General features: G+C 45.1%; 1 protein-coding gene across 2 annotated transcripts in view; it reads right to left on the bottom strand.

The window, feature by feature from the left end:
• The window catches only part of LOC138755053 (cytosolic non-specific dipeptidase-like), a 50,888-nt gene extending 50,119 nt beyond the window's left edge, over positions 1-769 (bottom strand). For both annotated transcript variants that reach the window (XM_069920240.1, XM_069920241.1), the window contains exon 1: positions 597-769. In XM_069920240.1, coding sequence (XP_069776341.1) covers positions 597-659 — 63 coding nt within the window. In that variant the 5' untranslated portion in view covers positions 660-769. The remainder of the gene's footprint in view (positions 1-596) is intronic.
• Between the last annotated feature and the right edge of the window lie 12,626 nt (positions 770-13,395).

The raw sequence follows: 13,395 nt of genomic DNA, 5'->3' as shown, positions 1-13,395 counted from the left end.
ACACACCTGCAGAACTGCTTCAAGTTTCAATCAGCACAGCCAGTAACAATCTTCTCACAGCCCACCCCTCACAGAAAAATACACACACACCCCTCTCAGCCCACCCCCTCACCCACACACCCCTCTCAGCCCACCCCCTCACCCACACACACCCCTGACAGCCCACCCCTCAACCAAAAATATGCTACACCCCTCACAGACAAATACACACACCCCTCACAGCCCAGCATATATACACACTCCTCACAACCCACCACTCACAGCCAAACCCCTCACAGGTCAGCCCCTCACCCACACACAAACATCCCTGTGTCCTGCCCCAATGCTGTGCGCCACTGATGAGGTGTCCTTTGTTGAACACATTGAGCTGGGTACGTCAGAGGCGCAGCATGGATGCCAGTGCATTTCAATACAGATTCCTCCTTTTGTTTCTGAACTTCTGCTGCTCAAACAGGAGTCCAACTTCATCTGATTAGCACAACCCACATGATCTCGTGTTTCTCGCCCCACCCCCGAAGTAACGACGGAATGAATTGCTAACAGCACCATGAACTTAAAAGCAAAAGTGACAAAATGCAGTCGGGGCAAACCCTTACCTTAATGTACAACTCTTGGTTGTCATCTATGTACTGGAAAAATACTTTCAGGAGCTCTGCCATCTCACTGCTGAGTGCAGGAGTGATTCCGAAAGCAGATTTATGCTGAGTAATGCAGTGAACCACAGAAAGACAGATATAAAGGCCTCCAAGTCCCTACGCTCCGCCCTTCATCCTGACAACTGTGAGATAAAGGGTGAGATACAGGCACACTGAGCTAATTAACCCTTTCTCACCACTGGTTGGATAAAAATAGCAGTTCACGATATTTAACACCTCCTGCCATCTACAAAGGTCGCGCCCAAAGAACAGGCCTTAATGCAGCTTTAGAATGGGGCTGTCGAACACCTTCCTGCCTCACAGTTGGCTCCCCAGGGAGCTAAAGCCTTCCCCGTCTCAAAATCAGAACCACGATTTATTGTCATGAACAAGCCATGAAGTTCGGTGTTTTGTGGCTGCGTAACAGTGCAAACATTCATAGTGTAGCCATCTTACCACATTATCAGAAATAAAAATACCAGAAACAAGCTGAGCTTGCTTTCACCCTCTGCTGGTGTGCCAAGCTGTCTATTACGGCAATGCACAAATGTGCGGGAGAAACCCTGCAGCTCACTCAGCATTCATAGGAAGTAAAGGGTAACCAACGCTTCGGGGCTGGGCCCTTCATTACAAGGTGGGGGTGCGGGATGTGGAGAAGAGGAGGGAGGAAGGGGCCTGGTAAGGCCGCAGGTCCACAGGCCAGTGGACAGGCATATGTCAGGCAGCAGCAGCAAGGATCAAATCTGCAGAGTTCACCACCCTCATTAAATCTGGTGGAGTTCAAAGCTCGCCTGGGTGGAGAAACCCCCAAAACAAAGGTACCCCCCCAGCACAATATGTGAATAATCAGCTGGCAATAAATTCCAACACAATTTATGCTGCCTGCTTTTAAGCAAGATTGCTGCCGACTCCCATCATTAAAGGTGGCATCGGAACTGATATTATGAGAGGTTGTAGGGATTGCAAGGGGTAGTTGGGGGTGAAACTGGAATGAGGCTGCAGCCCAGTGTTTTGCAACCTTTTTACCCTTGTGGAACCCTTGAAATAATTTTCATAAAAATGATTATAAACCATTATTAATATCTATCTCTTTTATATTTTTTATCGTAGTTCACATGGTAAAACATTTTTTTTGGATAACTTGTTTAAGGAAAAAAATGACCCCTTTTTTGTCAAATTTATTGGCAATGCAAAAAAAAATCATACTGCTCCTTTATGAGACCTCACACCAAGGTTTTCATTGTAAATAATATAAGGTTGAAGCCTTTATTATAATAGGCAAGGATTTTCCAACAATATGCCGTCCACGTATAGTAAAATTATGAATATAATTACTCAAAAATTCATTAGCCTATTTATCATTGTTTCCCACGGATCCACTAGTGACCTCTTGCGCAACCCTCGGGTTCCGGGGAACCCTGTTTGAGAAACACTTCTGCAGTTTAAATGATGGAGCAGCACAGAAAAAGGCCCTTCACCCATCACAATTCTTGCATTCCCATCATCCACCCCAGATTCTCCCATTCACACTTGGAATAATTTTAACTGTGGCTAAACAGTTAAACACATGGCTTCTGCAACAATCAGACCTGAAGCCATTGACAAACATGCAAGATTCATTCAAGTCTTCAATGTGTGTCTTCAGGAATTCTGGGAAGTCAAACAATGGCACTTCTCCAATTACTCGACTGGAATCTTCTCCCAGAGCAGTAGCTACAGTGCTTCTTCCATCCTGGCAACAGTGCAGCCAATGAACCCATTGATAAAATGACTACGTTGTTCACATTTGTAGATGACAAAGTCTAATGTTCTTATCTTTAATCTTTTGTCATGGAGCAGAGTCAGATTCGGTCTAAAACAAGCTCAGATAACCCTGCAGTTGTAGAAGGCAGCAAGACAGTGAAAATCCATCCATCAGCAAGAATCAAAGAGAACTTTACTCTTCTGAACCACAACGAGAGTGCTGACACATTAAACACTCAGCAGATTCAGCATCTTGTATGCATTGAGAGACTGAACGCTTCAAATGAGAAAAGCCCTAGTCAGAAGTGAAAATGAGCAATTAAAAAAGATCGTGCTGTGTCGAGAATGGGGCAGGAGGGATGAATAAAAGAAAGGGATTATCAGTTTTGTTCAAAAATATACTTTATTCACAATAAAATATTTACAATACAAGAACACTGTGCAAGACCTTTTACATTTATTGTGTCAATCATATTGATACATTCTCATGAATTAACATCTCACATTCTTCTCTCAATACCCCGTTACCACCACTGTTGGCACCTTGTTGTTTCTTGCCCACCTAACCCCCCCACTCCGTTGTTTGAGGGGTTTCTCCACAGTGCCCGGTTATGAGAGGAGTCTAGACTGTGCCAGACGGCAGCATTCCCTCCATATGAAGAAAGACCAGCAGGTTTCAGGCAGACCAAAGAGCATCTTTTACCAAGTTGATGGTTCTTCCAGCAGTTCTGGATGTTGGACTCATAGTGAGTCCCGGGAATAGTTCGTAGATCAGAGAGTCCTCTGTCATGCTGCCACTGGGGATGAACTGTGACAAAGCTCCAGTGTCCTTCTCCACACACTCTTTGTGAATCAACATTCAGCAGAGGTGTGCAGCAGTCTCCATTCCAACGCAGCCATCTCAAGGACTACGTGTGAGAAGGGTGATGTTCCGATAATACAAGAAGGATCTGAGTGGGAGGGTACCTCTCACCGCTAGCCAGGCCAAGACCTGGTGCGTGTTTCTGAGCCACCAAATGACCAGGACAGTCGGCTCAGGGAACCACACGACCAGATCCATCATGCCCACTTCTTTCAGTGTCTGCAGGAAGTTCCGTGCTGACCACTGCCTGATGGCCTTCTGGACAAATGAAGGAAAGGTGGTACGGCAAAGTCCAGCTGACTGGGCAAAGAAAGGGAATGTCTCTAGCAAGGCGAGGCCACGTTAAATGGTTATTGGGAGCATTTAGGTGTAGATGATGCGTCTTTATTTGTGTGCTGTATTGCTAGTTGCAGAGCTGTGCGATAGGATCAATGGTCTGATTGTACTAATGGGGAGAGAAAAACCAAGTCAATGTCAAGATTGAACATTTGCATCCTAACTGTCACAGAGAGAAAACGTCAATTAAAGTTGTGAAATGTTTCAATGAATCCACAGGTAGCATGGAACATTCCAGCGCAGTACAGGCACTTCAACCTACGATGCTGTGCCAGCCAATAGAAACCTGCTCAACAATCTAAACCATCCCTACCTCACCACCATAACCCTCTATTTTCCTTGTATCCAGGTCAAAGAGTATTTTAAATGTCCCTATTGTACCAGTCTCTAACACTGCCCACTGCACCAATGCATTCTATTCCCTGACATCCCCCCTAAATTTACCTCATGCACCCCCCCCCCCCACAACCTTGTACAGTTTTTCTCTGGTCTTTGTGGGATGAGACATTGTTCCTAAACTTGATTCGACTTCAGAACAAGAGCTCACATGTCATGAAATGAAGAATGGGCAAGTCCTGATGAAGAGTTTTGGCCTGAAACATTGACTGTCTTTTGCCTTCTACAGGTCCACTGAGTTCCCCCAGTGTGTAGGATGTCGCTCCAGTTTCCAGGCATCTACGGTCCCACAATTGCCCGAATCTACGGTCCCTCATTTGTCCGTTCTACAGGCCCTCGTTTGCCCAAATCTACAGGCCCTCATTTGCCCGAATCTTCAGGCCCTCATTTGCCCGAATCTATGGTCTCTTGTTTGCCCGAATCTATGGTCTCTCATTTGTCTGAATCTACAGGCCCTCGTTTGCCTGAATCTACAGGCCCTCGTTTGCCTGAATCTACAAGCCCTCGTTTGCCTGAATCTACATTCCTTCGTTTGCCTGAATCTACAGGTCCTTGTTTTCAAAGATGTATAGTTCTATTTAATTAAAAATCATTCACTTTCCAAAATAAAGAGAGAGATGAGAGCATTAATTGGAAATAGAAATTGTGGAGAAAGACTATTGAGAGAATTTGTTCTTTCACCTCCTGTGCTTGCTCAGGACTCATTCATTCAGTTCAAGGTGCTGTGCATGTTTCTACATCCAGACTGTCAACCACTTCTCCTGAAATAGAAGACAAATAAAATCAGTGTAATTGATCCCCTTGCCACCAAGTCACATGTTTTATCAGTGCCGCAAAGCACAAAGGTGTCCGGATCAAAGTCTTCAGCTCTCTATCTGAAATATTTAAAGTCAATTTGCAGCCCTGTCCATTGACTGCAATATTTGGAATCCCACAGTTGCCTGTAGTAAGACACAATAGCATTTACAACGTATTAGCCAAGCATCTAATCTTGTTCCACTGGAAGTCCTTCTACTAAACAATGGACGAAGGATATCAGTTTCTTCATTAAACTGGAAAAAATCCAATACACATTAAGAGGGTCCACCAGAAAATGTTCCAATAAATAGCAACCTTTTTGCTTATTTCTCTGAATTACAAGTGCTTTCAGAGTGAAAAACTAACTGGGAAGGTTCTACTGAGATAATCGGTAATATCTTGATGATACTGTCAGCAAAGGTGCCAAGGTGGTCAGGGGGTGGGGAGTCTGGGTGTGTTTCTGAGGGTGTATGTGAGTTGGTTTTCCTGTTACAAAAATTAAAACAGGAGCACAATGTACATCCGTATAATGTGTACAAAATTGTTTTTGATGCTCAATAAATAGAGTTTGAAAAACAAACAGCAGAGTTTCATGAAATGATTAGATTCCTTTATTGTCATGTGTAATGGTACGGAACACGAGCCAGATGTGCAATTCTGATGTAATGAAAAGACAACACTCACTCACTCACTCACTCACTCAGTCACTCACTCACTGTGGCAAAGATGGCATTGCGGGTCCTTCTCTTCCGGTTCATCACGATGTGAGTTCAGGAATGCAAAGGGCAGGCTCCAGAGGGCCTGAAAGGCTGCAGCACGAAACTTGAAGTTAACTAGTTGTGCTTAATGAGCTCACAGCCTACAGTCTTAGTTTTTCTTGCTACCACACTAGTGACCCTGACGAGTCTCCACGTTCTGAAGACTTGACACAATGGACTCTGCAGCTGTACGCACTGTTATGTTAAAGCTGGATGAACAGCTGGATGAACACATTCTGGATGAACAGCTCCTGCACTTGGTTCGGCCAAGCAGAGGCCCCATTCCAGATAAAACAGATTACCTCGGATTCGACAAAATCTATCCACATCGTCAGCTCGCTGGACAAAAGATAAAGGGAGATGTGAGAGGGTTTAAATGTCTCTATTTCAATGGGGATGAATTTAGAACCTGGATCAGTACATGAAACTACAATGTTGTGGCCATTACAGAGATTTGGCTGGAGGAAGGGCAGGATTAGCTGATGCAGGAACCTGGGTTTAAGTGTTTAAAAAAGAACAGAATGGGATGTAAGTGGTGGTGGGGGGTGGGGTGTGGTGGTGGTGGGAGGTAGCATTACTGGTCAGGGATAGTATCAATGTAGTGTGAATAAAAGCTCTCATTACTGGAGGGAAAAAAACACTTCTTAAGGGTTCTGGGTTTAGGTGGGAAACCAGGGTTATATGTGAGCAGATGGGGCAGAGCTGGGAGGCGGGGCCATCCATCAGCACAAAACCCCACCAGTGAATCCCAGCTCACTGCATTCACCCCTTCCTGCAGAATTTAGTGTCTATGGATGAAAACAGAGAACATGGGTTCAGAAAAAAAATAGTTGAAAGTGTGAGAAACAGAAGTACCTTCACAGAATTTGCTCGAGACAAAAATTGAGAACAAAGAACATTTATTGTACAACAATGCAAAGTTGGGTGCTTCCCCTTACCCTGGGAATACACACATACACTGAGGCTCACCCAACTTTTATACAGTTGATTTCAGTATAGAAATACCCTCCCCCTTACATTCTTCTGCCTCCTGGATGAGTTTGGCATTGGGCAATCCCGTCTGCCTTCGTGCTGTTTCTGTGAACTTGGAGGACCAGGGGGTATCCTGTCGGTGTCCCATCATGTCATTGTCCTTATTCACAAACCTGCCTTTGTTCTAATTCACACCTTCCCGACTCTCAGGGCTACAACCTTCTTATATGCAGAACTTGCTGATTCCATCTAAAAGGCTAGAAGACCCTTATCTTATTCAGACTAACTCTACTTCCTACATTCTATTATCTATCCTTAACCTATTCATACTGGCTTTATTCATTACACATATATCTATACTAGTTTCCTCATCTTCATATTTTTATATCTGTTTTACTCACCTCTCACAAAAGATATACAGTTATTTACAAATTTACAAGTTTAAGTGGTCTGGAGGTCTGGAGATCCTGGTGGAGTACCTTAGCACCAAGGAGCCTTGGACTCCTTGTCCCCTTGTGAGGGAAGAGAGGTGGGCTGGGTCTTCAACTTGACGGTAGAGGGGGGTGCATTTTCCTCCTGAACCGGAGCCCCTGAGGCCCTGACTGGGGGGGTGGGGTGTGGCGAGAATGAGCTCAGTGGCTCGCAGGGCACTTGAGGCAATGAAACCTCTTTTCCAGAGGGTGCCAGGTCCCTGATGGAGATAGTGTCCTCCCTGCCATCTGGGTACTTCACATAGGCATACATCAGGTTGGAGTGGAGCAATTTCACCCTTTCCACCAGGGGTTCGATCTTGCTTCCTTCTCCTCAGGTGCTTCTTGAGAAGGACTGGAACAGGAGTGGTGAGCCAGGTTGGGAGTGTAGTTCCCGATGCTAACCTTCTTTCGAAAGTGAATAGGAGCTTGTGCAGAGTTGTGTTGGTCGCAGTACCTTAGCACAGATGGAATGGAGTGCCATAGGGAGATCTTCCTGCCAGTGTGAACCTGGAAGGCCTTTTGACTTCAGGGCCAGTTTGACTGCCTTCCAGACCGTGGCATTCTCCTTTTCTACCTGCCTGTTCCCTTGGGGGTTGCAGCTAGTAGCCCTGCTGGATGCGATGTCCCTCCCCAACAGGTACTGACATAGCTCGTCACCTGGTTGCTAGGAATATAGCTGGGATGCCCAAACAGGGCAAAAATGGAATCTAGGGCCTTTATGACTGACGAAGTGGACATGTTTGGACATGGGATGGTGAACGGGAAGCAGGAGTACTCATCACAGATAGAGAGGAAGAATGTGTTCCTATTCGTGAAGGGGAGAGGTCACTTAAAATCGACATTGAGCCGTTCAAAGGGCCTGGATGACTTGATCAGCTGTGCCTTTGCGAGGTGGTAGAAGTGTGGCTTCCACTCATGCAGACCTGGCAAGACCTGGTCATTTCCCTGATGTCTTCAATGGAGTAGGGTAGATTGCACACCTTGACAAAATGAGCCATGCGGTTAACCCTGGATGGCAGAGCTCATTATGCAGAGACCGCAATTGGCTGGTGTGTACAGAGGCACAGCTTCCTCTGGATAAGGTATCTGGAGGGTCAGTAAGAGCTCTTGGCCGATAGGCAATGTCATAATTGTAGGTGGAGAGCTCGATCCTTCACCAAGCAATCTTGTCATTCTTAATTTTTCCCCTTTTGACATTATTAAACATGAATGCAACCGAGCACTGGTCAGTAAGGAGTGTAAATTTCCTACCAGCCAGGTAGTGTCTCCAGTGCCTCATGGTTTCTACAATGGCTTGAGCCTCCTTTTCCACAGATGGGTTCCGGAGCTCGTGGCCTTGCAATGTCTGAGAAAAAATACAACCAACCTGCCTGCCTGTGCCCAGGGCTACATCTGGAGTGCCGCTTTCCACTTGGAAATGTACATTCTCATCCACTGGGTGCATGGCAGCTTTTGCAGTGTGGTTCCAGAGGTAGTTAAAAGCTGTTTTGGCTTCAGCCGAGAGGGGGAAATTAGTGGCTTTTAAGAGAGGGCAAAACTTGTCAATTATTGAGGGATCCACTGAGGATGAGAAAAACCCCAGTCATCTCCTCAAAGCTTTTGTGGTCTTGGGGATGGGGAGCACTAACAGGGGGCCCATCCTATTGGGATCAGGGCCAATGATGCCATTCTCCACCATGTAGCCAAGGATGGCCAGAATGCATAGTTGTTAGAGTTATAGGGGAGCTTCAGGGCTTTTGCCGTGTGGAGAAAACTCTGAAGGTATTGTCATAGATTGTGACATTATCAAGGTAGTGGGAGGTAGCCTTGAACCCATATTCATCCACCATCTGTCCATCTGGAATTGATAGAGTCGACCATTAGCCTCAAATGCCGTGCATGGATGGTCCTTGGAATGGATTGGCAGCTGGTGATAAGCAGTTTTCAGGTCGATGGCCGAATAGACCCGATACTGCACAATTTCATTCACCATGTCCAAAATTTGAGGGAGGGTCGATGTGTCCAGGAGTGTGTACCGATTAGTAGTTTGGCTATGGTCAATTACTCACCTGGACTTGTTTTATCCTTTTACCACTACCACTTGTGCTCTCCACGGGCAGATGCTAGGCTCGATGAGAGAGAGGAACAACAAAGTCCTGTATAGATTAGTCAGTGGAGCATCAGGTTTTTAATTTGAGAGTCCGGGGTTCAAATCCCTGTTCAGGTGCTGCCTAGTGTTTGACCCTATATTTTTAGTGGAGTGGTGAGTGTGAAGCTAGTACAGGGGCAGCAGTTGCGCTCTCAGTAAGGACTGTGTATGATCTCCCCATGTCTGTGTGGGGTTCCTCCTGGTGCACTCGGTTCCTCTCACCGTTCAAAACATATCAGGCTTGTAGGTCAATCGGGGTGTTTGGGTGGCATGGGTTTGTGAGCTGGAAGAGCCCGTAATCATAGTGTATGTCTAAATGTAATATTAAGGCCGTCAAATGCAGGTCAGATCCAGTTAAACGTAAGAGATGAGCAAAGGGAAAGGTATTTGTCTCAATGGGTGAGGCATATATTTTACTTACAATAAATAAAATAGTAGCTTTAACCTTTAAAAGCAACAATGGAAATGTAAATGTTAAAAGCCAAATCGAAAGTACTCATCCAGTCAACCACACCTCAGGGTATTTCCATGTTTTAGATGGATCAATTTGGCTTGTCCCTATGTGAAATTAAATGGGCAGAGCTGTATCCAGTGGGGAATGCTGGAACTAGCCAGCAGGTGAAGCAGCGGAGGTGAAGGGAGTGAGTGAGTGAGTGATACAGGTTGATAGCTTTCCCACAGATCTGCCCAATTCCTCCCTCACCAGCTGCTGTGCTGGGCCTTGGTTTCAGCTGCAGCTCTGATCTGCTTTTCATCACTTTCACCTGTTTCTCTGGGTGTTCAGTGCCTTTCTAACTATCCTCACTAATCAACTGAACCGACAGGTCTGTGGGATGGTGTCAGACGGGAGGACGCACGCTCATCCTTCCCCAGATAAATTCTGTCCCATTAACGGCCCTCCTGCTCAATACAACTTGTGCTATTTCTTCGATTCTGACCAAAGGTCTTTGACTTGATGCATTATCTCAGTTTCTCTTTCCACAGAGAAGGAATGCTTCTCGCATTTCAGAATCAGGATCAGGATATTCAGTTTAGCGGCAATGTCATAATGCAAACATTCATATTATAACCATCTTACAACATGATCATAAAAAATAAAAATAATGGTGCATAAAAAGTAAGGCAGTGTCTTTGGTTCATTGATCATTTAGGAATCTGATGGCAGCAGGGAAGAAGCTTCCTTGTGCCTCTGAGTGCTCGTCTTGAGGCTCCTGTACCTGTTCCCTGATGGTAGCAGAGTGAAGAGGGCTTGACCTGGGTGGTGGGGGTCTTTGAGGATAGAGGTTACTTTTTTTAAGACACCGCCTCATGTAGGTGTCCTTGATGGAGTGAAGTCTGGTGACTGTGATGTCACAGGCCGAGTTAACAACCCTCTGGAGCTTTTTCTTGTCCTGAGATTTGGAGCCTCCATACCAGGCAGTGATGCAACCAGCTCTCCACAAAACACCTGTAAATGTTTATGAGACTCTGCTGTCAGGTTTAAAGCGCCTGAAGTTTATTTATATTTTCCAATATAGACTGAAGGGTTTGCTCTCATTAAAATCAGGATCTATTTAATTGTATCCATTATTCTTTCTGCGGCAATGACTTGCCTTCCCTTAGCCAGATTACTTTCAGAGTTTATTTGAACCAAACCATTCTCAACTCAGGATAGGTCTGCTCATTTAAGGGATGAGCCAAATTGATCCATTTGAAACATAGAAATACCCTAAGGTGTGGTTGGGTGGATGAGTACTTTCGATTTGGCTTTTAACATTTACATTGTCACTTTTAAATGTTAAAGCTACTATTTTGTTTATTGAAAGTGAAATATATACCTCACCCATTGAGACAAATACCTTTCCCTTTGCTCACTTCATACGTTTAACTGGTTTTATAGAAACATACAGCACAAAGTTGGACCTTAGGAATAACTAGGCTTTCCCATAGCCCTCTATTTTTCTAAGCTCCATGTACCTTCCAAAAGTCTCTTGAAGGACCCTAACGCATCTTCCTCCACCACCGTTACCAACAGCCCATTCCACCCACCCCTCTCTGCGTAAAAATACTTAGCCTCAACATCTCCTCTGTACCTACTCCCCAGCACCTTAAACCTGTGTCCTCCTGTGGCCACTACTTCAGCCCTGGGAAAAAGCCTGTTCCCTAAATCCAGGCAACATCCTTGTAAATCTCCTCTGCACCCTTTCAGGTGGTGGAAGATGAAGGGTCATCAGATCTAATTGTCCTGCTCTTCTGGACAGGTGGCAACCTCATGGAAGGAAGTTGATAGAAATATTAAATACCTTTGCTCAATTATCATTCAAAATCAGTTCTTGTCAATCACTCAACAGGATTGAGGAGTTGAGAAACACGATGTCGTGAAAACTCCAACAATAGAATCGTATCCCGTCAGATAAAACTGATAGCAATTTCATGAATGTCAAATATTTTTGAGACATTTCTTTGAATGTTGAAAGGCATGTACTATTTAGATGTAGAAAGGTTGGAGAGTCTAGGTCAAGAGGTCACAACTTCATGATTGAAGGGCGTCATCTTCGAACAGAGCTATGGAGGAATTTCTTCAGCCAGAGGGGGGGTGAATCTGTGGGATTTGTTGCCACAAGGGGTTGTGGAGGTCGGGTCATTGGTTGAATTTCAGGCTGAGACTGAAAATTTCTTGATTAGCCAGGGCATCAAAAGTTATGGGGAGAAGGCCATGCAGTGGGGCTGAGTGGGAGAATGGAGCAGCTCATGATTAACTGGCAGGCAGACTCGATGGGCTGAATAGTGTATTTCTGCTCCTATGTCTTATGGACTTTTCGAGATCAATCTGTGCCTGGTGAAGGAATCTTATTGGAACTGCTGGAAGTTATATTTGCAGGCTGGGAGGGTTGAAAGTGAGGATGAGGGGAATTCTGTACAGGGCAAGAGTGAAGTGGATGAGATGCAGGCAAGCTTCTGACCACTATTGTTGATAGGACGTGAATGATCAGAAAGATTGAAGATGCTTCAGAGGGAAGTGTGCCGCATGTTTCTCCATCACAACAGATCCAGTGGAGATCGAGGGAGGAAAAGAATGAAATGGACGTACAAGAGACTGCAGGCACTGTGATCAGAAGCAAAAACCATCCTGGAACCTTATTCCCACTTGGCTTTTTCATGTCCAAGTGCTGTTGCCACACTGACCACCTGAACATCTCCATTTCCCTTGCCCAGTTCATGCACATCCTGTCGAAACACACAGCCCTCTCTACTCACATGCTACCAATCCTAACTTGGTCATCAACCCCATTGTGGTCTGCAGATTGTTGTTTATCTACTGCCAAGCAGTAGTTCTAAGATACCTTCCCAATACCACAACCCCACCAATAACATCAGGCGACTATCTCCAGCACTGACGCAGAATTCAACACATCCGCAGCCTCCAGTCTGATAATGCCCTGGTCCCACCTATTCCCAGGAGTGTCCTGGTTGGCCCATTGTTTCCACCTGCTCTTGTCTCATTGAAATGATCTCCTCATACCTGACTCCATCCTTCCTCTCCATGCCTTTTGAGGAAGTTGGCTAAACTGTAGGTAAAGCTAGGAGCTAGTATAGTGTAGTCGGGCTTTGCAACATGATGGGAAAACAGCAGAAGAAATAAATTAGCAAAAAGCTGACATCCAAATTATGTCTGAAAGCAATGAAGGTCGCAATAGCATCTGAGATAACAATAGAGCATTTGTTGATACACACCTGCACTGATTAGCACCCTGACATTTTGCATATGTGAGAAACTAGCTACTAGCTGCAGATTAAAGAAAGATCCAACCAAGACTGTAGTTGAAGTCAATCACTTCGTGCGAGCACCCTGCAGACCCGGAATTCCGTCGGAACGCACAGTCTTCGGTTACAGAAACATGCAAAAGTACTGGGTTCAGAACAGGGAAAATGGACCCTCCCCTGGTCTGCACCAGGAACCCTTGCTTCGTTCCGTCCACCAAAGATCTGATGAGTCTTTGGAATCCCACTTCTGATGCCAAATGTGGATTCGGGGTCCGCAGGGTGCTCGCATGAAATGACTGACTTGAACTTGGTTGGTTCGTTCTTTAATCTCCAGATTGGGTTACTTTCATTCACCACTACTACTGAAATGCCATTCAGGAGTCAGTGACAAAAATCCCCCCGAAAAGCTACAATACATTCTTTTTTATCCTGATCCATAGCAAACTGAATAATGTTACACCAGTCATAAAACACCTCATCTTTTAATATCCAATAGCTAGTTCCTCGCATATACAAAATATCTCTAAGATAGTACACTTACTGTATAATA

The sequence above is a fragment of the Narcine bancroftii genome, chromosome 2 (assembly GCF_036971445.1).
Source record: "Narcine bancroftii isolate sNarBan1 chromosome 2, sNarBan1.hap1, whole genome shotgun sequence".
NCBI lineage: Eukaryota > Metazoa > Chordata > Chondrichthyes > Torpediniformes > Narcinidae > Narcine > Narcine bancroftii.
This window is presented reverse-complemented; position numbering and strand designations above follow the sequence as displayed.